Below are 26,616 nucleotides of genomic sequence, written 5' to 3'. Positions count from 1 at the left end.
CACACACACACACACACACACACACACACACACACACACACACACACACTGATCTAACCGTGGTCTCTCTCACGAGCTCAAGTCTCACATACCTATTGAACATTTTCAGTGGAATGTCCTGCAGATATCTCAGTCTCAAAATGTCTAAAGCAGAATTTTTTTCCCCTCAAAAGCAACTGCTTTTCCAAATTTCCCTATTTATGCTGAAGGTACTAACATCCATACAGACACACAAGGTTACAATACCAAGTTATCCCGACTCTGAGGCAGTGGGTGGCCCAGTGGATAGAGCCCTAGATCCAGAATCAGGAGGACCTAAGTTCAAATCCAGCCTCTGACACTTACGAGCTGTGTGACCCTAGGAAAGTCACTCAACCTCTGTCTGCCCCAGTTTCCTCAACTGTAATATGATTGCACCTACTTCCCAGGTTTATTGTGAAGATCAAATGAGATAATATTTGTAAAGTGCTTTGCAAACCTTAAAGCACTATATAAATGCTAATTGTTGTTGCTATTGCTACTACTACCATGACTACTATGGCTACTATTTTCCTTAACTCCTCAGTCCTCCTTACCATACATATTCATAGAAGAGATCACAGACTCAGATATGGAAAGTATTTCAAAGGTTGTCCAACCCTCTCATTTACTAATGAGGAAACTGAGGACCAGAAAGGCCCTGTATCACATGGCTAATCAGTGCCTGAGGGAAGATTCAAACCCAGGTATTCTTGATGACAAATCAAGTACTCTTATCTGCTATTCCACATTGATTCCAGTTTCCAAGTCTCAATTTTGCCTCCACAACATGTTTTACATCCATCCCCTTCTCTCTACTCATAAAGCCATCCCCATAGTTCAGGCCCTCATCCCCTCTCACCTGGATTATTTCTTTTCTTTTTTTGGGGGGGTGGGGAGGCCTAGGCAATGGGGTTAAGTGACTTGCCCAGGGTCACACAGCTACTGTTATGTGTCTGAGGCCAGATTTGAACTCAGGTCCTCCTGAATCCAGGGCCAGTGCTCTATCCACTGTGCCATCTAGCTGCCCCTCACCTGGATTATTTCCATACCTTCCTAATGGACTAATCAACTAGCATCACTATCACATTCTCAGCACCATCACAAAATCAAATCATCAAAACCATCATTGTCACATCCCTACCATCATCGTTGTCAATGCTACCATTAGCACCACAATCACTGTCACAAAACCATCATAACCAGCATAAGTCACATCAGTACCATAATCACTGTGGTACCATCAGCGTGAAAAACTTCACTATCATCACTCTTAGTATCGGCAGTATCATCACTATCCCACGAGCACCATCTTCATGGTCACAGTAAAATCACTGTGATATCAGGACTGTCATCACTGTCATATCCTCACCAGAATCACAACCATACCAGCACCACTTTTACTGTCACATCAACACCATGATCCCTCTCACATCAGCCCTACCATATCAGCACCACTGCCTCTGTCTCATCCTTACCACCATTATTATATGGTTGGCACAATAGTCATTGTCACATCCACACCAATACCTCTGACACATCCCTACCACCATTATCCTTTTCACATCAATTATGAGGAGACATCAGGCCTGGAATAGTCAAATACACAGAAATAATGATAATAAATAATAACAATAATAATAATACTGACTTCAGGGTTGGTACAGGTTGTGGCAAGAGACCTAATCCTAGAGTTAGATCACTTAGATTTAAAACCTGTCTTTGAAACTTACTACCCATGAACATCTAGAGAAGTCATTCAATCTCTCTGGACCTCAGTTTCCTCCTCTGTAAAATGAGGTAGTTAGACTAGATGGCCTTGGAGGTATTTATACATCTAGACCTAGGATCCTTAAATAAATCTACAGAGGACCCCTTAAACTCAACTTTACTCATTGATTTCTGGATCTTTCCTGGGTATAAACCATAGAAAAGTATTGGGGGGAGGGGTGTTTCCACTAGAAACACAGGAACACCAAAGGTATCATTTGGAATAAACAAATTATGGCAATAAAAATAAGGGCTTTCACCTCACTATGCAACATATAAAACCACGGAGTGCCTTTATTTCTTCTGCCTTTTGCTAGATGATAGCAGAGTCACTAGTAGGAACCCAAGAAGAGGGAGAGGGAAAAAATGGCTAGAAGATCAGGAAGGAGATAGAGGCACTGAGATAGACATGACTGAGTAAGGATCATAGGATCTAAGATCTTGAGATGGAAGAGGCCTGGGAGGACATTGAGCCCCACTGGCTCAATTTACAGGGGAGGAAACTGAGGCCCAGAAAGAGGAAGTGACTTGCCTAAAGTCATAATAGGATCCTAGATCTGAAGTGGGAAGGGACCCGAGAGGTCATCTAGTCCAACCCACTCATTTTACAGATGTGGAAAGTAAGGCACAAAAAGGTTAAGTAACTTGCCGAAGGTCACGTAGGTAGGAAGCCTCAGAAATGAGGTCCTCTGATTCCAACCTCAGTACCATATTATCTCCTATCATTTCTTACACTGAGTAAACCTTTAAAAGGACATGGGGAGTAAACTGGGTTGGGGGCCCCATGGGAAGGGAGAGAACCCTGAAAGAAGGGTATCAGACAAGGATCAACAATCAGACTGTGGTGAGAAATATCAAAGAAGATTAGGTCTGGAAGACCTAATTTAGAGCTCATCTGGTCTGATCCCCTTGTTTCACAGACGCAGAAACTGAGACATAAAGCAAGGGGCAGGGGGAGGGGAGAGAAGGGATTTTCCCAAAGTCATGCAGAGATTCAGCAGACAAGTTAGGACTGGATCCCAGGTCTCCTGACTCCAAATCTCTTTCCACTCAGCCATAGCGTCCAATAGACACCATCTGGTTATAAGAAAAGGGGCTGTAGCAGGTAGTGAAAAGGACCCCTCAAAGTACTCTTCTCTTTGGTTTAGGATTAGGTTGGATACAGCATAAGGGCCAAAGGTTTGTTCCATGATCACTGGCTGGACCACAACGGTGGCCCCAGTGCTAGATTTGCTAAGGATTTCAAAGAGAATCTTTCCTACCCACTTATCACACCCTCAAATGACTTGTGATTCGACTTTACTTACCTAAAAATCCTATGAAATAATAGGCGCTATTTGGCTTTCCTCCTAATGCACCTAAAGACTGTGGCATCTTAAAACACTCCTAGACGAAAAGAGAACATCAGATTCTCAGCCGGCTTCTACACAACATGGAAGCTGACTGCACAACAAAGGGCTTGGTTAAGAGAGCAACTTACTTTAAATGCATCAACATAGACAGGATTAATTTGGTTGATGCCCAAGCGAAGGGGCACAATAAGCAGAAGGGGCCTCCAGCCAGAGGTGTGCCTGGGAAAATTTGTGTTCCAGCCAAGGCCATTCCAGGAACTGGAGGAACTGTCATGGGTCAGGTTGGGAGGGCACATGTGGCACATTTTTTCTAAAAATACAAATAAGAGTTTGGCTGAATAAATGTATGCAGATATTCTTACAAATTCCAAATGACACAGACTCAAAAAGAAAGAGTAAAGGTAATAATGAACTTGCCTGGCAGATCTCTTCCCAGTCCCCTACACATGTCAGGGCCATCCCTGCCTCTGCACCTTTTCTTTGCCTTAGGCTGCCCCTCTCTCCTGAAATTCATTCCTCTCTGCCCATCTAAACCCTCCCCATCCTTCAAGCCCTAAATTAATATAAGGATTTGTTCTGTAAAACTTGGACTCAGTCAAAAGGCCACACCCAAGGACCTAGAAGGCCTGGAGGCTGCAGGTTCTCTATCCCTGCTAGCTACTCCCTGCAGTCTTCCCAAAGCAACCCCAAACACTGACTAAGCTTCCCTTTCTCTAACTCCTATAGCACCAGCTTAGCATTAGACTGATTCTCTGTCCTGATGCATTAGTCTTGGCTCCCAAACTACATCAAGACTGGCCAGCACTTTCCTCATGGACTCAGACTGTACTTAACAGTGATTAGCACAGACCACCTGATTAGCAACCATCTGCTGAAGGAGTCAATGACTTTACTACACTTTCTGGAGACATTGTGCAAGGGTAACTTAAAGCTGTTGGTGTGTGTGCTTTTTTTTTTAACTTTCAAAAAAGAAGATAATTGAAAAAATTGGAGAGGAGGAGTTGGGGTAGTTAACCACAGACCTTTGCTAAACCAAGTTCTGTATTACAAGGCAAGCTATAAAGATTCCAAGCTGGGAACTTTCTGAACAGCACGGAGGGAAAGCATCATCTACCACGTAAACAGATAGTAAACAGGCTTGTGACTTACTGATATCTTCGATGACCACTGTGTTATCCATCGAAACATAAACAGCCAAGGAATTCCATTCGTCAAATAAAGCAAGTTTTCTGGAATACAAGATACAGTGGAAACATCCTTTGAGGAGGCAGAAACCTCAGCAGGAAACAGTATGGGTCAGTGCCAAATATTACTTACATTACCATAATCGCTGACATTTACACAAAAAATTTTAGCTTAAAATGGCACTATGATTTTTGGAACACCTTGTATAGTATGTTAGTGTTTGTAAAGGGCTTTACAAACATTACCTTATTTGATCCTCACAAGTCTATAAAGACTTCTATTTTATAGATGTTAATTTAGCAACTAAGTCAAATGTTAAAGGCAATCCTGACTCCTTTTCCCTAGTTTTGGGATATCTATTTTCCTTTGACCTTGCAAATGCCACAGTCACACTGGACTTGAGTGTTGAAAAAGAAGCTAGTACTTCACTAGACACAAAGAAGAGAGCAAAGAATAGAAGGATCTCAGAGTTGGAAGGGAATTTGAGGTCCATCTAGTCCAGAGGTTCCCAAACTTATTTGGCCTACCACCCCCTTTATAAAAAAAAAATTACTCAGTGCCCCCTTAGGTTAACCCTTATTTTATTGAAGGCCCCCCAATTGCACCCGAGGCTACTACTGCCTCCCTGGATCATTCCGGCACCCCCAAGGGGTGGTGTTGCCCACTTTGTGAACCTATGATCTAGTCCAACACATAACTGATAAAGACTATCCTCTATGATACACTCAACATATGAAATGACTAGTCTTCGTTGAAACCCTCCAGTGAAAGACAAGCCACAATATACCCAACATATGGAATTTTTGTTGGAAGCCCTCCAATCAAAGACAAGCCACTACTTCCTGAGAGGCACTTTTGATGGTCAGTACATTTTTCCTAACATCAAGCCAAAATCTGCCTCTTTGTGACTTTCAGTCATTTCTCCTGGTTCTGTCCCATGGGATCAAGCCAAAACGTTAACCCCTCTTTCACGTGACAGCCTTTCAAATACTTGAAGACTTAAAGATATCATGTCCCCCACCAAGTCCCTTCTGGCTAAATATTTCTAGTTCCTTTAGATGAAGTAACAATCTGCATTATCTAATCTCATTTGGACCCTTTGATCCCTCTCTAGGAGAAATCAAAGGTGCTATTCCACTTGCCACATAGGCTTTTCCAAACCTTCTCTTCTCTCCGTGAGCCTCCTATACACCCTTGCCACAATCTTCTCAGTTCACACTTCACTAAGAAAATCAAGAACATGAACCATGAACTCCCTTCTCCTTCCCTATATCTCAAAAGCCCTTGACATCATACCCAATTTTATTCTCCTTTATTCCAGTCTTTGATAGAGAGGTGGCCATTTTCCTTATCAAGGTCAAGGTCTCTACAGGTACCCCTGGTCCCACTCCCTCCTTTCTTCTCTAGTAGACTGTCCCCCAAATCATTGTCTCATCTCTCTAACCTTCATTCTATCTTTGTCTACTGGTTCCTTCCACGCTGCCTACAAACACATCCAAGTTTCCCCAACCTTAAAAAACCCTCACTAGACTCTTCCATCCCCTCTGGCTATTGTCCTATATCTCTCCTCCCTTTCACAACCATACTTCTAGGAAAAGTTGTCTATAGCTGTTACTTCTATCTGCTCTCCTCTTACTCACTTCTCAACCCTTTGCATTCTGGCTTCTAACCATCACTCAACTGAAACTGCTGTCTCCAAAGTAAGTAATGATCTCTTAATTGTCAAACTTGACAGCCTACCCTCAAGTCCTCATACTTCTTGACCTCTCTGCAGCATTTGGCCTTGTTGATCACGTTCTCCATCTGGATACTGTGGATACTCTATACTGGATACTTTCAACTTTTTATTGTCACTGATCTTTCTGGATTCTCCTCCTACTTATCAGTCTCTTTTGCTAGGTTATCATTCACAACATACCCCCTAACTGTGGGTATGACCCCAAGACTCTGTTTAGAGATGTCTTCTCTTTTCTCTCTGTAAGCACATGTGGAGACTGCATCAGCTTGGTTGATGTAACTTTCTCACATGAGAATCTAGGAAGCTTGCTTCCTGGAGAACCATGATAACCTGTAAGGGAGGTATCATGGAAAGACTTGTGGAGCTTGTGTGGATATTCTGTAACTGGTTCTGGTTGGCTAGTCATGTGGTTAGAAGGAGCATTTTTGGTTTTTGACTGATTGCATAGCCAATCACATCTGTGGGAACTTGGTGATTCTTTGGCTCATGGTATCCAGTGAAACCCTGAAGTAAGGAAGATGGTCTTAGAGTCTTCTTCAAGTCTGATTCCATATGGTCCTTGAGAAATAGGTCTTGGTCCTTGGCCATTTTTAATTTGTTCTTTTCCATTCTAGGTGGAGGGATTGGAGCCTCTTCAATCTTAGGAATCTTGAAAGGTCAAGAATGAGTCACAGGAATCCAGGAACTGTTGTCTAGGATGAATTTTTGCAGCCAGTATAGCACTGATGATCCAAGGAACAAGAAGCAAACTTCAGGAATGACATCTGGGACTCCAGTCCAGTGGGAGGATTTGTCCAGCAATCAGTCCACACATGGACATGAACTTGGTGGGACCAATGCTGTGTCGGAATTGAGCTAAGTTTTGAGCCTGCTCTCCAGGGAATGAGTTGATATAAGGGAGAATATACCCAAGAGGAATTGGAGAAAATTTTTGTACATTTGTCCTTGAAATATCATTGAAGTAAATATCCTTTTATAAAAGCTATCCAATATTAACTGGTTAAATGAAACTGGGGCACTAGTTACTGGCCCCTACTAATGAGGGGAACACAGCCAGTTGGGAATCAAGCCAATGGTAGTAAAGAAGAAAACGACCCTCACAAACCTCTCAGGATGCCTTAGGTGTGGCCCCAACCTTGCCAGAACTTTTTCAGACAAATTACTATCTAACTGTGCCTCCCCCTCTTGTACTTTTAAACCTTAAGAAGAGATATGGCCCACCTGATCCTGACGGAAGGCCAGAATATATAGGTATAGATATCGCTACACTTTTTAAACTTGGCAACCACTTTGGCTCCTATGGATTTATTATCTCTACAAAGATTTCTAGATCTACTATATCTAGTCCTATCCCCTCTCCTGAACTCCAGCCATATCTCCAATTGCCCATTAGATATTTTGAACTAGATATCCCATAAGTATCTAAAACTAAACATGTCCTAAACAGAACTCATTATCTTTCTCCCCAAAAGACTCCCCCTCTTCTGAACTGCCCTATTTTTCTCAAAAGTAGCACCATTCTTCCTGTCTTAGAGTTATCTTAGAATCCTCACTTTCCCTCACCCCTAATATCTACTCAAGTTCCCAAATCTTATTTGTATCTTCACAATCTCTCTCTCATTCAACTCCTCTCTGTATTTACAGCTACTACACTAGTTCAGGCCCTTATCACGTCTCACTTGGACTATTACAATAGTTTCCTAACCAGTTTCCCTGCCTCAAGGCTCTCCAGTCCAGCTTCCATACAGTTTTGAAAATTATTTTCCTAAAGTGCAGATCTGATCATCTCACTCCTCTACTCAATAAACTCCAAAGGGTCCCTACTGTCTCTAGGATGAAATATAATCTTCTCTGTTAGGCACTAAAAGCCCTTCACAACCTGGCCCCAACCTCCTTTTCCAGGATCACAAAGCATTACCCCCCTACCTAAGCTCTGTGGTCCAGTCAAGATGACCTTCTTACTGGTCCTCAAACTACATCTTCCCTTTCTGTGCCTTTATACAGCCATCACCTAGGCCTGGGATATTCCTCCTCACTTCAGGCTCTTAGAATCCCTTATTTCAGAGCTCAAAATTTAAAAAAAAATGTTAAAAATTTTTGTTTACATGTAATTGAGAAAATAAAAATTAAATTAAAAAACCGAGAGAATCTCTTATTTCATTCAAAACTCAGCTCAAGTGCTACTTTCTATCACCCAAAGCCTTTCTCAATTGCCCTCAGCTGCTGGTGCCCTCCAACCTGAAATTACTTTGTATTTATGTTGTATATATGAATGTATACACTTTTTGTCTTCCCAATTAGTCTCAAACTCCTCAAGGGCAAGGATTGTTTCATTTGGCCTTCACATCCCCTACCCCTTGCATAATGTCTGGTACATACATGCTTGTTGACAGACTGAAGCAATTTGCACATGGCATGACATGAAGGCCCTTCACCATCTCATTTGCCCTTCTCTGGACTCAATATTCCAGAAGAGGTCTGAAAAGGATGGAGTCCAATGTCCTGTAAGTTATGCTTTTCTTAATGCAGCCCCACTTAGCCTTGTTGGCTGCCATATCATACTGACTTTGCAATTCAGTAACCGCCCTAGATATAGGGGTGGGGAACCTACAGCCTTGAGGCCACATGTGGTGTTATAGGTCCTTAGATGTAGGCTTTTGACTGAGCCTAAGTTTTAAAGAACAAATCCTTTTATTAAGGGGATTTGTTCTGTGAAGTTTGGATTCAGTCAAAGGGCCGCACTTGAGGACCCAGAGGGCCACATGTGGCCTCGAGGCCCTAGGTTCCCCATCCCTGCTAGAACTTTTTTAGACAAACTACTATCTAACTGTGCCTCCCCAAACAAAGTTGATTTTTTTGAACCCAAGTGTAAGATTTTACATTTATCTCTATTATATTTCATCCTATTAGATGAGAAGTTCTTAATCCTGTTGGGAGGGGGTGTCACGAACCCCCTGTGGCTCAGTGGATAGAGCACTGGGCCCAGAGTCAAGAAGACCTGAGCTCAAATCTGACCTCAGATATTTATTCGCCGTGTGACCCTGGACAAGTCCCTTTAACTTCTGCTTGTGTTAATCCACTGGAGAAGGAAATGGCACCACCACTCCAGTATCTTTGCCAAGAAAACTCCCAATGGGTCCATGAGGTCATGAAGAGTTGGAAACAACTAAACTATTGAACAACAACAACATGGACCCCTTTGAAGCCTATCAACTCAGGCCTTTTCAGAATAATGCTTTTAAAGGTATAAAATACATAGGCTTACAAAGAAAATTAATTACATTGAAATGTAGCTATCAATTTAAAAACAACAACGACAACAACGTTTCCAGATCTCAGGTTAAAAACTGCTGTCTTTAATTCAGCTCAATGCTATATAGCTTGTCAAGATCTTCTTTGGAACCTCATTTTGTTATCCAATATTAGCTATCCCTCTGGGTTTTGTGTCGGTTGTAACTACAGTAAGCAACCCATCTATGACTTTAGTGAAATCACTAATTAAAATGTTACACAGCACAGAGGCAAGGATAAGTCCTTGGGGTGCTACACAAGAGACCTTCTGCCAAGTGGCAAGTGAACTATTAACAACTCCTCTTTGAGTTTCACTATTCAGTCAGCTCCAATTCAACCTAACTGTATTACTATCTAACTCACTAGCTATCTCTTTTCCACAAGATGCCACGAGAGATCTTTTATTTTTATTTGTTTGTTTGTTTGTTTGTTTTTGGTGAGGCAATGGGGATTAAGTGACTTGCCCAGGGTCACACAGCTAGTAAGTATCAAGTGTCTGAGGTCACATTTGAACTCAGGTCCTCCTGACTCCAAGGCCAAAGCTCTATCTACTGCGTCACCTAGCACGAGATCTTTCATTAAAGGTTGGGCTATAACCTAAGCAAATTTCCCAGCACTCCTCTGATTTATCAGTTTAACAGCATCTCTGTCACAAAAGGGAAAGTCCACCTGGCATACCCTGCTCTTGATGAAGCCATGTTGGCTCTTGGTAATGACTACTTCCCTTTTTACAAGTTCGCTAACCATCTCTGTAATGATTCATTCTAGAATTTTCTCAGAAATCTAAGTAAAACTCTGGCTTATAATTTGTAGGTTTTGGTCTCTTTTTTTTTAAAATCAGAACATTTGCCTTGCTCCGGTTCTGTGGCACCTCTCCTTTTTTCTGGCCTTTCGAGGATTACCGACAGTAGCTTCACCATCATGTCTACCACTTCTACCCAAGGATGGAGTTCATCTGGGCCAGAAGGTGGGAAGGAATCAAGGGCATCTAGGGGTTCCGTCAACTCCTTATTAGTTCTTCTTCTATGATTTCCCATCCAAAGGTCATTCTCTTTGACAGAGAAAACAGAAGCAAAACAAGGATTAAGCAGTTCGGCTTTCTCTCTGTTGTCAGTAATCATCTTTCCACCTATGCCGAGTAGCAGTCCTATCCCTTTTTTGATCCTCTTCTTTCTCCTACTACAGGTTAAGAAAAAGACCCTTTTTTATCATCCTTAACTTCCCTTATGCCAAACTCAGCTCAATCTGAGATTTAGTACTCCAAACACTATTCATATAGGATCACAGAATCCTAGATCTGGAAAGCTGGAAGGGATCGCATGGAGGCCATCTAGTCTAACCCTCTCATTTACAGATAAGGAAACTGAGGCACAAAGAGGGGAAGTCACTTACCCAAGGTCCTACAGGTAGTAAGGGGAAAAGCCAGAACTCAAGTCCTCTGATTCCAAATCCAGCACCCTTTCCACTATATAATGCTGTTTTCCAGGACCTTCATCATGTGGATTCTTCCCTAGTTCCTTGTATGTCCACATTAGTATCTTTAGCCAACTTCTGTTTTTCCTGTTCCTTGGAACTGTTTCCAGATGCATCTTCAGAATTTCTTTCTTAAGGTTCCCCACTCCTCTTGTTTTGTCTTCCCCTGTAGACTTGGAGTCCCTGGGATCCTACTTGTTCTTCTTCTGAACCCTCTGAAATCTGTTTTCTCAAATCCTAAGGCACATGCCAGACTAAGCCCAGATTTCCTCTCTTTCTCTACCACAAATTCTAGGAGGGAATAGTCACTTAATTCTTGAAGTTCCCATGATTTCCATCCCCAGCAAATAGTTTCTCTCTATTAATGAGAATCAGTTCCAGAATAAAATTCCCCAAGCTGATTCCTCCACCTTCTGAGAATGGAATTATCATTATGAGAAGTCCAAAAGTCATTAGCACTTCTTCTTTTGGCAGTGAAAGAGCTCCAGTAGATGTCTAGCTAACGGCAGCCCCTATCACTATTACATAATACCTCTGTGTCAGTCTTGTGACCTGTTATTTCTTTTTTCGGTTCCAGGGGTCAGTCATATACTCCAATTTCAAAATTGCTTTTCTTTCTCCTTTCTTATTTCACTCCATATCATTCAATGCTCCCCATGCTTCTCAGAATTTCTACTTGTAATTTCTTACTTAATATTCCATTAAATTAGCATTCCATTGTCTTTGTTCCCAAATTAATGTGTATCCACCATTTCCAGTTCTCTGCTATACAAGGAGTGATGCTATAAACATGTGGGTATATGGTGGACCTTTGTCTCTTTCTCTCACTTTGTTGGGACATATGTCCAGTATTGGAGCTGCTCAGACAAAGAGTGTGAATGGTTTAGTCACTTGCACTAGTCTTGCATGATTCCAAATGGATATCCACTAATAGTGCATCAGCATCTTCCCATAGTCCTTCCAACACTGACTGTTCCCATATTTTGTCATCTTTGCCAATTTGGTGGTGGTAAAGTGAAATAGCAGCATGTGATTTAATTTGCATTCCTCTTACTATTAGTGATCTGGAGGACGTGATCATGTGGACATTTACAGGTTGCAGTTTTCCTTCTGAAAACCATTTATATCCTTTGATCACTTCTCGATGGGGAAATGGCTCTTGGTTTTAAATATTTATGTTAATTCCCTATATATTTTAGATATCAGACTTTTACTGGTAGAACTTGATGCGTATACGTTTGCCTCTCTTCCATTTCTCTTCTGTCTAAATTGACTCTGTAATGACTTTATTCATTCAAAAGCTTTTATATTTCACATAGTCGAAATTGTTTATCTTTTGTGATCTCCATTATCCCAGGTTTGGGTAAGAATTTACTGCCTATCTACGGACAGTAGGTCAACAAATATTTGTTGAATGTTGTGGCCTGAGGATACAAAGAGGAGCAAACACAGTCCTCATCCTCAAAGGGCTTATATTCTTGTGGGAGGAGGGGGATGAAATTCACTTAAATAATTAGGTACATACAAGATACACAGTAGATATATAATCTGAGGAGAGAAAGCATTACAACCTCAGCAAGGGGTGGGAAGAAGAGGTTGCTAGAAATACCTCCTGTAGAAGGTAGGATTTAAACTGAGGCTTGAAGGAAGCCAGAAAAACAAAGAGATAGAGGTTGGGATAGCAAGCATAAAAAAGCACAGAGACAAGAGATGCAGCGATATGAACGAGGAAGACCAGCAGATAGGCCAATGCAGCTGTATCACAGTTTAAGTGGAAGGGAGGAAAACGTAAGAAGAGCAGAAAGCTAGGTAAAGGCTTGGTTATGACAAAGCTTTAAATGCCAAACCTCTTGAGGCCTTTCTATCTGATCCTAGAAGTAACAGAGACCCACTGGAGTTCTCGGGGGAGAGGGGTGTCATGGTTAGACATACACTTTAGAAATATCACCTTAGCAGCTGAGTGTAGTATAGACTGGAGGAGACAGGGACATGGGGCAGGCAGAGTACTCAGAAGGCAGCTGTGATAGTTCAGAGGCGAGGTGGTGAGATCTGAGCTAGAGGGGTTGCTGTGAGAGTGGAGAGAAAGAAAGGTAGCCAAGAGACGTTATAAAAGTAAAAATGACAAGATCTGGTAAAGGACTAGATTTATCGGGTGAATGATACTGAAGAGTAGAAGATGACACTAAGATTGTGAGCCTGGTTCACTGGGAGGATGGTCTTGCCCTCAACAGTAATGGAGAAGATAGAACCACTTCTGTTTTGGACATGCTGGGTTTGAGCTGCCTATGGGACAGCCAGTTTGATGTGTACAAAAGGCAGGATTATTGTTTAGGAGAGAGACTAGGACTAAATATAAAGATTTGGGAATCATCTGCATAGAGATAATTAAATCCCTAGGAGCCACTGAAAATAATCAAATAAGACAGCACAGAAGGAAAAGAGAGGAGAACCCAAGACAGAGTCTTGGGGGACACCCAAGCTTAGAGGGCATAATAACACAGATGAAGACCTAGCAAAGGAGACTGAGAAGGAACAGTCAGACAGAAAAGAATAGAACCAGGTGAGCAGTGTCATGAAAACTTAGAGAGGAGATAGTGCCCAGAAAGAGAAGGTGATCAATAGCAAAGGCTGCAGAGAGATCAAGGATGAAAATGAACAAGAGGCCATTAGATTTGGCCATTACGAGATCATTAGTAACTCTGAAGAGAGAAGATTCTGGTGAACAATGAGGTTGGACATTGAAGTCGCCATATTGCAAAAGATTCAGAAGTAGAGGCACTGAGTATAAACAGGTTTCTCAAGGAGTTTGGCTGTCAAAGGGACAAGAGATGTAGGACAGTATCTAGTGAGGAACAGCAGGATAAAGTGAGGGTTTTTAAGGATGAGAGAAACACCGGAGTGTTTCTAAGCAACAGAGAAGCTAACAGATCCAGAGAGATTGAAGATAAAAGACAGAGTGAGAATATAGTGAGAGCAATCTGCTAAAGAAGAAGGATGGGGATGGGATCAAGGATGCATGCAGAAGGGCTGGCCTTGGCAAGGAGAAGGGCCATCTCTTCGTATGAGACATAGATGAAGGAACAGACAGTAAGGGAAGACATCTGAATGAAATGAGATGAGAAAAAGGGGAGGAGAGGAATGTGTTGGTGAATGACTACAATTGTTTTGGTGAAATATGAAGCAAGGTCCCTGGCTTTAAGCAGGGGTGTGCTGGTAAATGTTTAAAAACCAGCTCTCAGAAAAAAACGTACACACAACATACTTTTAAGTTAAGTCTTCATTATTAACATTTTCTCCATCACTTTCTTAAGTGTAGACAATCAACAAAACAATATATCAAGCCCTAACTTGTGGCATTTGCCAACTTTGGAGGTATAAATGCTCACACTGAAAATCTGACAACTGGTTCTCTCAAGCTGGTAGGAGCCAGCGCCAGCCCACCACTGAGGCTGGTGGTGAGATGCCTTGGGAGGCTTGAGAGGTAACAGGAAGGTTTATAATACCTCTGTGGTGACTGGGATACAGAATCATAAGGGAAGAATAGCACGTCTGCCTTACTGCAATGAGAGCTCAATGAAGATGGTAGGACATAAATTTGTAACTAATCCAGGCCAGCACATAAATAGTAGCAGAGGAGATGAATGATCAAAGTAATTCAGGATTGGGGTGTGGAAAGGAAGGAAGGAAGAATTTATTTATTTATTTATTTATTTTTGCTTTTTGGTGAGGTAATCAGGGTTAAGTGACTTGCCCGGGGTCACACAGCTAGTAGGTGTCAAGTGTCTGAGGACAGATTTGAACTCAGGTTTTCCTGACTTCCTGGCCAGTGCTCTATCCACTGCGTCACCTAGCTGCCCCATGAAAGAAGAATTTATTAGGTGCCTACTATATGCCAAGCACTGCGCTAAGTGCTTTACAAAAATTATTTCATTCGATTCTCACAAAAAACCTGGGAGGTAGGTGCTATTATTATCCCATATTATATATACATTTTTTTTTATTTTTATGCAATTGGGGTTAAGTGACTTGCCCAGGGTCACATAGCTAGTATATCCCCATTTTATAGATGAGGAAACTGAGGCAAACAGGGTTAAGTGACTTGTCCAGAGACACACAGCTAGTAAGTGAATCCAGGTTTGAACTCAGGTTTTCCTGACTCCAGGTTCAACACTCTATTCATTGTGCCAACTAGCTGCCTCTACAAGTAAGATAAGAAGGGCAAAGAATTGAGGCTAGTGTAGAGCTGAGTTGGCTCACCAATGGGTTGCGATAGGGAAGAGAAGAGAGCATAACCACTGCAGAAGTGATGGCCTGGGAAAGAAGTGAGGGGTACAGAGACTGGAGGTCACAGTGAGGATGAAGAACAAGTCTAGGGGTTATCAAAGCATAAAGAAAGTTGGAATGATAAAAGATTATAATGGTATTTTGGAACTCATGAACATGGAAATGAAAGACTTATGGATGATGACAAGATCAAGAGTATGACCATCACGAATATGACCAGCTGCATGGAGTGGAGGAGTAGGTCATGGGAACTGAGTAGAATGGGAAACTAGGAAGTTAGTATACTTGAGGGAACATCAATATATATGTTGAGGCAGTTGAGTATGAGGGCAGAAATTGGAGAGGAAAAGAGCTAGACACAACTTAAGAGGAAAAAGGAGAATGTGTTGGGTGTTGATAGATAATTGTCACCAGGATGTGGACTGGGTGACAGATTTGAATAGTGTGAACCTCAAGGGAGGTAAATTTGCTTAGTAAAGTTGGAAGAAGGAGAGTCTGGAAGTGGCAATGGAGAGTAAGGAATATTCTGACTTCCTCACCATGACCAGCGAGGTGAGTGATAAGAAAAAAAGCACAGGCAGGAGAGCAAATAGTGTCACAAAGAAGGAGCTAAGTCTCAGTGAACACTGGATGGAATGAGAAAGGAAGAGGTTTAAGATGAAAGGAAGTTCATTAATTAGGAATCGAGCATTCCTGAGAGCACAGTTGATGGGGTGGCCAGATCTGGAGGGGGCCCCTGAGGGGTGGGGCGGTGAGAGCTAAGGTTGAGGAAAACAGGGGTAAAACAGTTGCCAGCTGGGCATGGGAAGAAGATGGTACATCAGCAGCCAGGTTTAAGATCTCCGGGACAAGGTAAGTATAATGCTAACCATTGAGACGTGAGTCCAGGTAGGCAGGTAGGCAGAGTATCAGCAGTTAGAGAGAAGTCTGTTGAGTAAGGCCCATGATGAGACTTTCTTATAGGCTTATTATGAGGCCTTTCTTATAGTTGTGAAAGGATAGATTCTCTCTCTCTCTCTCTCTCTCTCTCTTTTTTTTTAATATAATGTGACCTTTTGTATTCAGGTAGTGTATACATTTTGAATTTGTTTGATCCTAATATCTGCCAAACTGCTTTCTGATTTTCCAAGCTGTTCTTGGCAAAAAGACAAATAATTGGTGTCCTTGCATTGAGCAAACCCACGGATACTACTATTAGCAGCTGCTTCTCTCTCTTGCTTATTGAGTTGACATTTTCTGTTTTTTAACCAGCACCCAATAGTTTTGATGATTACTGCTTTATAATATCATTTGAGATCTGGCAATGTAATGCTCTCAGATAAGCAAATTAACAGTGATGAGACATTAAGCGTCTCCAGAGGAACAAATATCCATGTGAAGTGGACTAGCTGCCATATGTGCCCACACACAGATTTTCCTACTTAACAGTGTAGTTGGGCAGAGAAGTGCAAAGGTGCCAGGGCTGGCGGGTACAGAAGTGACTGAGTGAATGGATAAGGTCGATCAATTGGGTAGAAGTGAGTTGGGTGAAGGGAAGCAGGAGAAAAGGGAAATAGTTAGCAAAGCAACCACATAAATAAATGCTAGTCTGTTTTACTTACTTTAACACCTGTGCAACTGTATTTGGTCCAAACCATTCACCAATTGATTTCCCTTCTCCTACGCCCATTTGTGCTGTTTTTATATGAGAAGATTAACAAGTTAGCAAAATAAATTTTTCAACAAGATACAACCTACTAAATTTCGTATAATTTTCAAAGACTTCTAACCAAGAAGATGACTGATTTCCCACAGCCCCTCTGGAATTAGCATGGAAGCCATAGGCCGGCGCATCCTTACCCATTTGATGGATAGAATAACAGCAGTCTTTTCTGTCTAAGAAGCACTTTAAGATTCGATGGTATTCTTCGGGCTGTTCTTGGTGCTTCTCCCAACACCAATCTAACGGGGGAAATGGTAATAAAAAAATTACTAAAGATAATAACAATAGTCATTGATATGTCACATTCCCTTCCCTTAAAAACATCCTCTTCTTTTAATAAAAAAGCAATTAAGGAAAGTGTCCGTGCCACAAAAGGATTCTTCCCTGCTGCCCACAACCATGATTAGATATTCCCCAATCTTTAAAAAAAACTCTCCCTTGACTGTCATCCTCTCATGCTAGCATCCTATATTTCTCTTTCCTTGAAACTCCTATAGAAAGGTGTTTACATTCATTGCCTCCAGCTCCTCACCTCTCATTCACTTTTTTTTTTTTTTGCTTTTTGATGAGGCAATCGGGGTTAAGTGACTTGCCCAGGATCACACAGCTAGTAAGTGTCAAATGTCTGAGACTAGATTTGAACTCAAGTCCTCCTGACTCCAAGGCCAGAGCTCTATCTACCATGCCACCTAGCTGCCCCTCCATTCACTTCTCAACCCCTTTCCATCTGGCTTCTAACTGTACCACTCGACTGAAACTGCTCTCTCAAAGGTTACCAACCATCTCTTCATTGTTCAACCCAATGGCCTTTTCTCAGTCCTTCTCCACCTTGACCTCTCTATAGCACTGTTGACCTTTCCTTCCTCTAGTCACCATCTCCTGATACCTTCCAAAGTGACCTTCCTAAAGCACTGCACCATGTCAGTCCTCTGTTCAAGGAATCCCAAGCAGCCATCCCTTGCTTCTACCCTCAAACTGCTCTGCTGGCCATGTAATGCCCTTTATGATCTGGCTCGAACCACTCTTTCCAGGCTGATTCTCTCTGATCCACTCCCTTACACGGTCTCTACGTTCCTGTCGACTGGTCGATTTGCCATTGTTCATGCTCAATATTCTATCTCCCACCACCATGCCTTTTCTTAAGTTGTCTTCCTTCCCTGGAACGCTCACCCTCTAGGAATGTCTAGCTCCTTGAAGGCTCAGTTCAAGTCTCATTTCCTTTGTGAGGCTTCTCCTCAGCCAGCTACTTGTTAACATTCTCCCCTCTTTCCCTGAAATTACTCTGTATTTACTTCTCTGTGTATATATTTTTTCCTCCCTCAAAAAATATAGATTCCTTAAAGGCAAGGACTGTTTCATTTTTGTCTTTGTGACAACAGGGCTTAGGAAACTACAGGTGCTGTATAAGGTATTTGCTGAACTGAATAGAAACAAGCATCTTTCATTTTGACCACTGATATTTTGAAGTTCAGCCCTTTCAAGGTGTCACTAAACATAAATGAGAGCCTAAATCTGCAATCTGACCTAGTCAAAGAGCCAAAGTTGTACAAGAGTCTCACAAATAGGTAATACCACAGAGGTCTCGGGCTAATTCCCCTGAGGTTTTTTTTTTTTTTTTAAATAACATTTTATTTTTTTCCCCAGTTACATGCAAATACAAAATCCTCTGTCTGGCACTCTTAAGTCCTTCATCACCTAGCTCCCTATCTTTCCAGGTTTCGCATGCCTTATTCCCCACCAGGTACTCTTCAGTCCAATGACACTGGCCTCCTGGCTGTTCCACAAACAAGACCCTTCAATTCTTGGTTCCCAGCATTCTCTTTGGCTGTCCCCCATGCCTGGCATGCTCTCCCTCCTCCACTGACTACTGACCTCCGGCTTCCTTTATTTATTTTTTTTTTGGTGAGGCAATTGGGGTTAAGTGAGTTGCCCAGGGTCACACGGCTAGTGAGTGTTATGTGTCTGAGGCTGGATTTGAACTCAGGACTTCCTGACTCCAGGGTTGGTGCTCTATCCACCATGGCTTCCTTTAAGTCCCACCAAAAATCTCATCTTTTATAGAAAGTCTTCCCTAACCCCTCTTAATTCCAGTGCCTTCCCTCTGTAAATTGATCCTGTATATAGGTTGTTTTGTATACATTTGTTTTCATGTTCTCCCCCATTAGATTATAAGTTCCTTGAGGGCAGGAACTATCTTTTGCCTTTTTTTTTTGTATCCCCAGTGCTTAGCACATAGTAGGCTTTTTATTAAATGTTTATTGAATTGAATTGAATCTAATAAAGGACTTTCATTCATTCATTCATTCTACAGCTCCAAAACCTTACATAGGACATGCATGAGTTATGGGAAATCGATGCAATATTCTGCACCATTTGAATGATGAAGGAAATGCTCTTGTTTCCACTCTTGACTGGAGATTTGTGTGATAGGCCAGAGTATGGAGGCTAAAATGATTTCCAAGATACATATTTCTCTTCTGAGGTTTTGGTGTCTTTTGTATTCACAGCTGCAACAGACTCCAAAGGCCAAAAGTCATTATTTCAAAGTGTCTCCAGTTTTTCCTTTGCTTCCAGGATTTCTGTGAAGATTTGAAATTTAGAGTCCACAGAAATTTTCAGAAGATAAAATGCAACCCTTCTTCCCTTCTTTTTTTTCTAAAGAAAAACCAAATTAGTAAACTGCTTTCAGGAGATACTAATTAGCAAAATGCTAGACACCAGAAATTATTGATATTCTCACCAAAAAACAAAAAATTTCAAGAAAATCTAACTTTTAAAATAAATAGAAAATAATACAAGCTATATAAGCCACATCTCCCAACTCTGGTTTAAGGGGAAAATTCCATTTCTAAATTTTTCCTGGACAGAGATTTTGCCAATTCATTCCACTTAAACATACAATCTGAATTGTCAAGTTTTGTTGTTGTTCATTTTTTCAGTCGTGTCTGACTCTCCGTGACCCCATTGGAGGCTTTCTTGGCAAAGATGCTGGAGTGGTTTGCCATTTTCTTTTCCAGTTCATTTTCAGATGAGAAAACTGAGGCAAACAGAGTGAAGTGACTTGCCTAGGGTCACACAGCTAGTAAGTGGCTGAAGCCAAATTTGAACTCAGGTCTTCCTGACTCCAGATCCAGTGCTCTATCCACTGTACCACCCAGCTGCCCTAAGCTAGCTGCCTGGAAAAAAATGTTCTGAAAGAAAAGAATGAATGGTGAGAAGGAAGCTCCCCCTAGAAGTGCAGTGGCCAGCTTGCCAGCCTGGAATCTGGGCCACTTCAAGCTGCAGCTTCACTATCTCCTTCTGAGCTGGCCCTCGGGCACCTCATTCATTAACCTCCCTGAACCCCACTTTGCTCAACTGGAATACCACAGTAAGAGTAAGTGCACTGCCTATGTGCCAGGCTGCATGTGAAAATCAAATGAAAGAGTCAGGAAAAAGTCATGAAAATGCCTGGCCTGTTCCTACCCACCTGCACATCTAGAACTGCTAAAGGGTTGAGAATCCTAAAAAAAAAAAAAAAAAAAAAAAAATTCACTGGGTTTTGTGTTGTTTTTCTGTCATGTCTGATGATTCTCCATGACTCCATTTGGGGTTTTCTTGGCAAAGATACCGGAGTGGTTTGCCATTTCCTTCTCCAGCTCATTTTACAGATTGAGAAGCTGAGGAAGACAGGGTGAAGTGACTTGCCCAGGGTCACACACCTAGTAAGTGTCTGAAATCAAATTTGAACTCCAGGCCCAGTGCTCCATCCACCGCAGCGCCACCTACCTGCCCCAGTTTCCACTGGGGTCAAGCTCAAATAGAAGCAGATCCCTCCGGGCTGCATAATAGCATAGAAAACCACAAATGAACATTAGCTATGTTGTACTATATTTTTACTTATTTTGTTAAACATTTCCCAATGACTTTTTGATCCAGTTTTGCTGCCCACTGGCCCCAAGTTTGACCCCTCTGGTTTAGACCACACCAGATATCATGCCATACATATATCTATGAAATCTTTACGTTTAAATCTCCTATCTCTGTACCAGAAAAATTCCAATAAGCTTTAGCCCATCTAGCCCCCAAAAGAAGAGGGGAATTGGAGAAAAGGCTGGGGAAGTCTTAGAGAAGACTTCTCTTTCTCTCTTCCTTACTTGTGGAATCCTCTGTCTATCCCATGAATTACATTTGTGTGTGGGTAAAGTACCAAGCACAGCTACTCAACGATTTTATGACCTATTATGGCTGATGACAAATTAGCCTTCATGTGTTCAGACAGCATGGTACAGTGGTAAGAACACTAGTTCCAGAGTCAGAAGACCCAAGTTCCAATTCTTCCTCTCACACTTATTACCTGTGTGACTTTGGGCAGGTCAGGTGAATACTCTGGGCCTCAGTTTCCTTTGTAAAATGAAGGAGTAGATTAGATGGCCTATAGGAGTCCTTCACAACCATTAACAAAAAGTTATGTTTGTTTAACAAAGGTAATGAGGGGTTCTTTGTGATATAGGAACAAAATTCAAATTAGGCTCCCCAACTCACCAACAAGGGGCATTAAAAGCCTTCAATCTCTGGATTTTTGGAACGCTTCTTTTATAAGGCTCATACAAATAGGTCACTCTCAAGTAGCCAAGATGAAATCAAAAGCTGTGAGACCTTTCCTCATTGCCCTGGGGAGCCCTAGCCATAAGCTCCCCCCTCTCCCCTGCCCAGATCTTTTTCCAATTCTCCTCTTCCTTTCTGGAGCTAGGTGGGCTAAAAGAATTGTTGTTTCTATAACTTAAAACTTTAAATAGACAAAATCATTATCATAGATAAGAGTTGGAAGGGTCTTTCAAAACCACGTAGTCACAGACCTACAGGATGAGGGGTGCTGAAAGGGCCCACAGTAGCCATCTAATCTGAAAACGTACCTGCCAAATGCGTCTGCCAGCCTTTGTTTGCAGACCTCCAGTGAAAGGGAAGCCATTACCTCCTAGGGGACCCCACTCCACTTTGAATAATTTTAACTGGCAGGAGATTTTTCCTAACATTAAACTAAATTCACTTCTTTGTAACTGTTATCCAAAGCTGCTGCCCTTGGGGACAAGCAGAGCAAATTGGATTCCTCATCCATGACAGTCCTTCAAATATCAGAAGACAGCTACCATGATTCCCAGTAATTATTCTCCGCTCCAGCCTAAAGATGCCCAGTTCTTTCAGCTAGTCCTAATATGGCATGCTATCAAAGCCTTTAACCATCCAGATGTTTACCAGCTGATGACAATAATAACAATAATACTAAATAGTAATATAATTAACATTTCTAAAGCGCTTTAAGGTTTGCAAAGCACTTTGTAGCTATTAGACCATTTGATCCTCAAAACAACCCTATGAGAGAGGTATTATTATTACTTCTGTTTCACAGATGAGGAAACTGAGGCTAAGCAATGTTCAGTGACTTGTATAGGTTCACACACGGGATTCAAATTCAGGTTTTCCTGACTCCTTGTCCAGCACTCTCCACTACACTACACTTGCTTAGCTTATCAACGACCTTCCTAAACTGTGGCATGCAGAAATGACAACAATCCCCCAAACGTGGCCTGAACCAGCCAGAGTATAAATTCCTGGAGGGTAGGAACTGTTTCCTTTTGTGTCTCTATGTGCCCAAGGCCGAGCACAGTAGCATTTACTATTTAATCTGGCAACACTGGCCTACACTGACCTCCTAATTGTTCCATGAACAAGATGTTCCATGTCTTGGCTCTGGGCATTGTCTCTGTCTGTCCCCAACCCCCACCCCTGCCCCCAGCCTGGAATGCTCCCCCCTCCTCCTCTCCGACTACCAACTCTGGCTTCCTTTAAGTCCCAACTAAAATCCCATCTTTTATAGGAAGCGTCCCACAATCCCTCTTAATTCCTCTGTTAATTATTTCCTATTTATCTTGCATATAGCTTGCTTTTTATATATTTGTTTGGGTATTGTCTTCCCCATCAGATTTTGAGCTCCTTGAGGGCAGGGACTGTCTTTTGCATCCTTCTATATCCTCAGCACTTAGCACAGTGCCTGGCACATAGTAGGTGCTTATTAAATGTTTATTGACTGAGCAATGAAGATCATCAACCAATTCCTGGACACCACTGCTTCTCATAGTGTGCCTAAGATCACATTAGCTTTGGGGGCTGATTCATCATATTGTTGATTTGTATGGATTCTGCAGTCCAAATCTTGACATAAATTGCTGTCAAGTCTCCTTTATCATATCTTATATTTGCGAAGTTGATTTTTTGAACCCAAGTATAAAACTTTACATTTATCTTTAATATTAGATATCAGATTCAGTCTAATGTTTTGTTTATCAAAATCTTTTTAGATACTGACGGCCATCCAGTGTGTTTCCTATCTCCCCCAGCTTTCGTGTCATTTGAAAGCATGCTAATAATGCCTGCTATACCTTTATCCAGATCACAAATTAAAACATGAAGCAGCCCAAGGAAAAGCACACAACCCTAAGGCACTCAACTAAAAACCTCCTTTAAAGCCACCCATGGTCACCCAGCTAGTTAGTTAGTGTTGAGACCACAATACACCTGACAGTCCACAGCTCTCTCCAGTCTCTACATGGCCCTGCCTCTGTCCCATCATCTCGGCAGACTGGAGAGGCTTTCTTCTCCTCCCCATCCATCTTCCATATAGTTGCCAAATTGAAATCACTAAAACATAAAGTCGACCATGTCACCTCTGCCCCACACTCAAGATCTTCCATGAGTCTCTACTGCCTCTAAGAAAAGCTACAAAATTTTCAGCCTGGCATTTCAAGCCTTCTGCAATCTGGTCCCCACTTAGCTTTGCAATCTTATTTCCTATGATTCTCCTACATGCACTCTCCCATTCAAGTAAACCTGGCCTGTCAGGCATTCTTTACACATGACATTCCATATTTCCTGCCTGGTATGCCCTCCCCCCTCACCTCCACTATGTAGAATCCCTAGCTTTTTCATGAAAGCTCAGCTCAGGTGCCACATCCTACATAAGGCAGATCCTGGCAACATCTAGGCTCCAACCCAGTTACTAGCAATTTGGTGGACTTTCCCTCTTAAATTTACTCTGGATTTACTTATCTGTCTACAGCTCTGACCTATTTCATTTTTGTCTTTGTAGCTCCAGTACCTAGCATAGTATCTCACACACAGTAGGTGCCCCAGAAGTGTTTGTGAAACTGAACTGGATCTGTTCACTCAATAAAACTAAACATCCACTGTTTCTTCTCTGGCGCTTGGCCTTAGGCCAAAAGAGACACATTTCAGAGAAAAATAAACAAGACACACTAGCTCCAATTACTCTAATTGACTTGTGTTCACCAAGGCTAGCTATTCAGTGCCTTTTGGCATCCCACTGGCCACCATCTTGATTTATTTTAACAAGGTTAAGAAACAAGTCTGTCATAATGGCCTTCTTTCTAACCAGTTTGCTGATGGACTTAGCTCAACAATAAAAAGGATAGAAATCCTAACGGGCATGCACCCCTGTTTCTGTTCATTCTTCCTGAGAAAAAGAACTTTCTTGTCTGCTGAGTCACCAAGAAACAACTGTCTCCTGCTCCTGACAGATTTCATCACTGGAGCATTTGGGCACTCATGCTTGATTTTGTCCAAAGCATTCCCCAAAGTTGTAGCCCACTGCTAAAATACGGCAGCAAGTGAGTAAATTTGGCAGAATATCCTCTAAGTGGTCAGTAGAACAAGTTACTCACCCCTTCCCAGGTGCTTGCAGATGAGGGCCTGGGCCAGCATCATCTGTCCACAACGCAGCATGCACCCCCAGCCAGTATCTGACGATGGGCCCGTTCCTCCTATTGGCAAAAGGGTCTGAAATGAACTGGGGTTCATAGGATCATGGGATCATAGATTCAGAGCAGGAAGGGAACTTAGAGGTCATCAAGTCTAAGCCCTTCATTTTACAGATGAGGAAACTGAGGCCCAGAGAGGTTAAAAGATTTCCTAGCTAGTTAAATGTCTTCTTGACTCCAAAACCAGTAGCTTGGATTTTGGATCCAGTATCTATCCACTACCTTGGAATTACCTTTTCCATAAAGAGAAGCAGGCTTGGGGACTTTTATAAACACATGCTATTGGAGGGAGATTAACCAAGAAAAAAAGAGGAGCTTTGGCCATTGACTGATATGAGGCTGAGTGGGTAAAGAAGTAAAGGGCTGAGTGTCAAACAGCCCTCCAGAGCTTCTCCTGAATGCAGCCCAAACTTCAATTGGGAAATATTTAACAAAATAAATAAAAATATAATACAATATGGATAACCTTAATTTGTGGTTTTCTAAGTTCATTTCTATTTGAGTTTGATACCACTGGTGAAGAGAATGCTGAATTAACTCAGGCTTTCTCTGACTTGAAAAAACGTGACTTAGTTTTTCAGGTTGTAGATTTCAAACTATAAATGAAATTTAGGGTACACACAGAAAGTGTAATTATGGATACCCAGTCACGGGTGCATTGGAGCAAGTAAAAGACCAAACCAACACTTGCCAGGTCTACTGGCCCTCAGGTTTAGGGAGGCTCCTAGATGTTCTAACATGAATGGACTAGAAAGCTCTGATCCAAGTCAATCTTGAGTATATCTAAACTCAGGAAGGTGGTGTGCCTTTGGAAGACAAATCAGTAAAATCACATGAGACTTGCTGCTCCAACTAAAGAACACTTGATCGTAAAGGAAGCTTCCAAATAAATACTAGCAGTGAACTCAAATGCCTTTCTCTGGGTGTCAATGGAACGCCACCACTGTGGTATTTCCCATCCAGTATGACAGTGAAAAAAATTCTGCTAGAAATCTGGGAGAAGATGAACTAATAAAGGGCTCAGCAACTGACAAAAAGTGGTGAATCCTTTCCTTATGGTATATGGTGGGAGAGAGATGGAGGGGAGAAGAGGTAACTGATTACTGGCTACAGCAATGGATCTAGCAAGGTCAAGGAGACTGACTCCCAGTGACCAAAAGGGAACAGGGCAGAGGCAACAAAATCCTTCTCTCACACTGCTATTTAGGGAATATGGATGGCTTTGAACAGATGAAAATTTAAATTAAAAAAAAAAAAGAAAGGATATTATGCTTCCTAGAAATTGGACAGATTTAAAATTAAAATTTCAACATTGCCTCCTCACATAGAGTAAAATAAAAATTTAATTCCTGGGAGTAAAAACAATCCCCAGCTGGAGAAAATGTCTGCCTAATGTAATACAATGGACATAAATCATACTCAGAAAGGTTATACTCTAAGATGACCAGGCCCAATCCTAAAGTGCATTTAGATGAGGCAGTTACCCACATTTCCTCATAACACTGTGAAGCAGATAGGGCAACCATCTCCATTTGACAGATGAGAAATTAAATGACTTGCCCACACAGTTAAGTAAGTGGCAGGCAGAGTCAGAACTTGAATCCAGATCTTCCAAACACCAAATACAGAGCTCTCCGTAATAGGCAGCAGACCTACCTACCTATTGGTGAAAACTTCCTTCGGTACGTAAACCAGAGACGTGCACTGATATCAGACAACAGCTTGGATTTTTCTGTAATTAAAAGTAAAAGTAAGAGTGAATTATCTGCTAACAAATACTGCCATGAGAATTCTGGGTAACTAATGAACCAGTTAAATTGCACTATTATGATGCATAGAGAAAACAGCAACTAAAAATCTCAATTCCACGGGAACTCTTTAATGGATTATCTCAGACTCCTGTTCCCCTTCCTATGCCACCCCTACCCCCACGCCTGTGAGGTGAAAATAAAACCATCTAGTTGCTTGTCTTGTTAGTGGTTTTGGTCA

The 26,616-nt window shown here is 41.8% G+C and overlaps 1 protein-coding gene across 2 annotated transcripts in view; it reads right to left on the bottom strand.

Moving 5' to 3' along the window:
* Nucleotides 1-26,616, bottom strand: part of ATG4A (autophagy related 4A cysteine peptidase) — a 70,573-nt gene that overhangs the window by 7,540 nt on the left and 36,417 nt on the right. For both annotated transcript variants that reach the window (XM_027839017.1, XM_027839008.1), the window contains 7 exons: nucleotides 26,288-26,359; nucleotides 24,532-24,630; nucleotides 16,951-17,052; nucleotides 16,713-16,785; nucleotides 4,290-4,369; nucleotides 3,269-3,450; nucleotides 3,096-3,174 (listed from right to left, as the gene is read on the bottom strand). In XM_027839017.1, coding sequence (XP_027694818.1) covers nucleotides 3,096-3,174; nucleotides 3,269-3,450; nucleotides 4,290-4,369; nucleotides 16,713-16,785; nucleotides 16,951-17,052; nucleotides 24,532-24,630; nucleotides 26,288-26,359 — 687 coding nt within the window. The remainder of the gene's footprint in view (nucleotides 1-3,095; nucleotides 3,175-3,268; nucleotides 3,451-4,289; nucleotides 4,370-16,712; nucleotides 16,786-16,950; nucleotides 17,053-24,531; nucleotides 24,631-26,287; nucleotides 26,360-26,616) is intronic.

Source organism: Vombatus ursinus, unplaced genomic scaffold (assembly GCF_900497805.2).
Source record: "Vombatus ursinus unplaced genomic scaffold, bare-nosed wombat genome assembly UNPS02004677.1, whole genome shotgun sequence".
Lineage (NCBI taxonomy): Eukaryota > Metazoa > Chordata > Mammalia > Diprotodontia > Vombatidae > Vombatus > Vombatus ursinus.
This window is presented reverse-complemented; position numbering and strand designations above follow the sequence as displayed.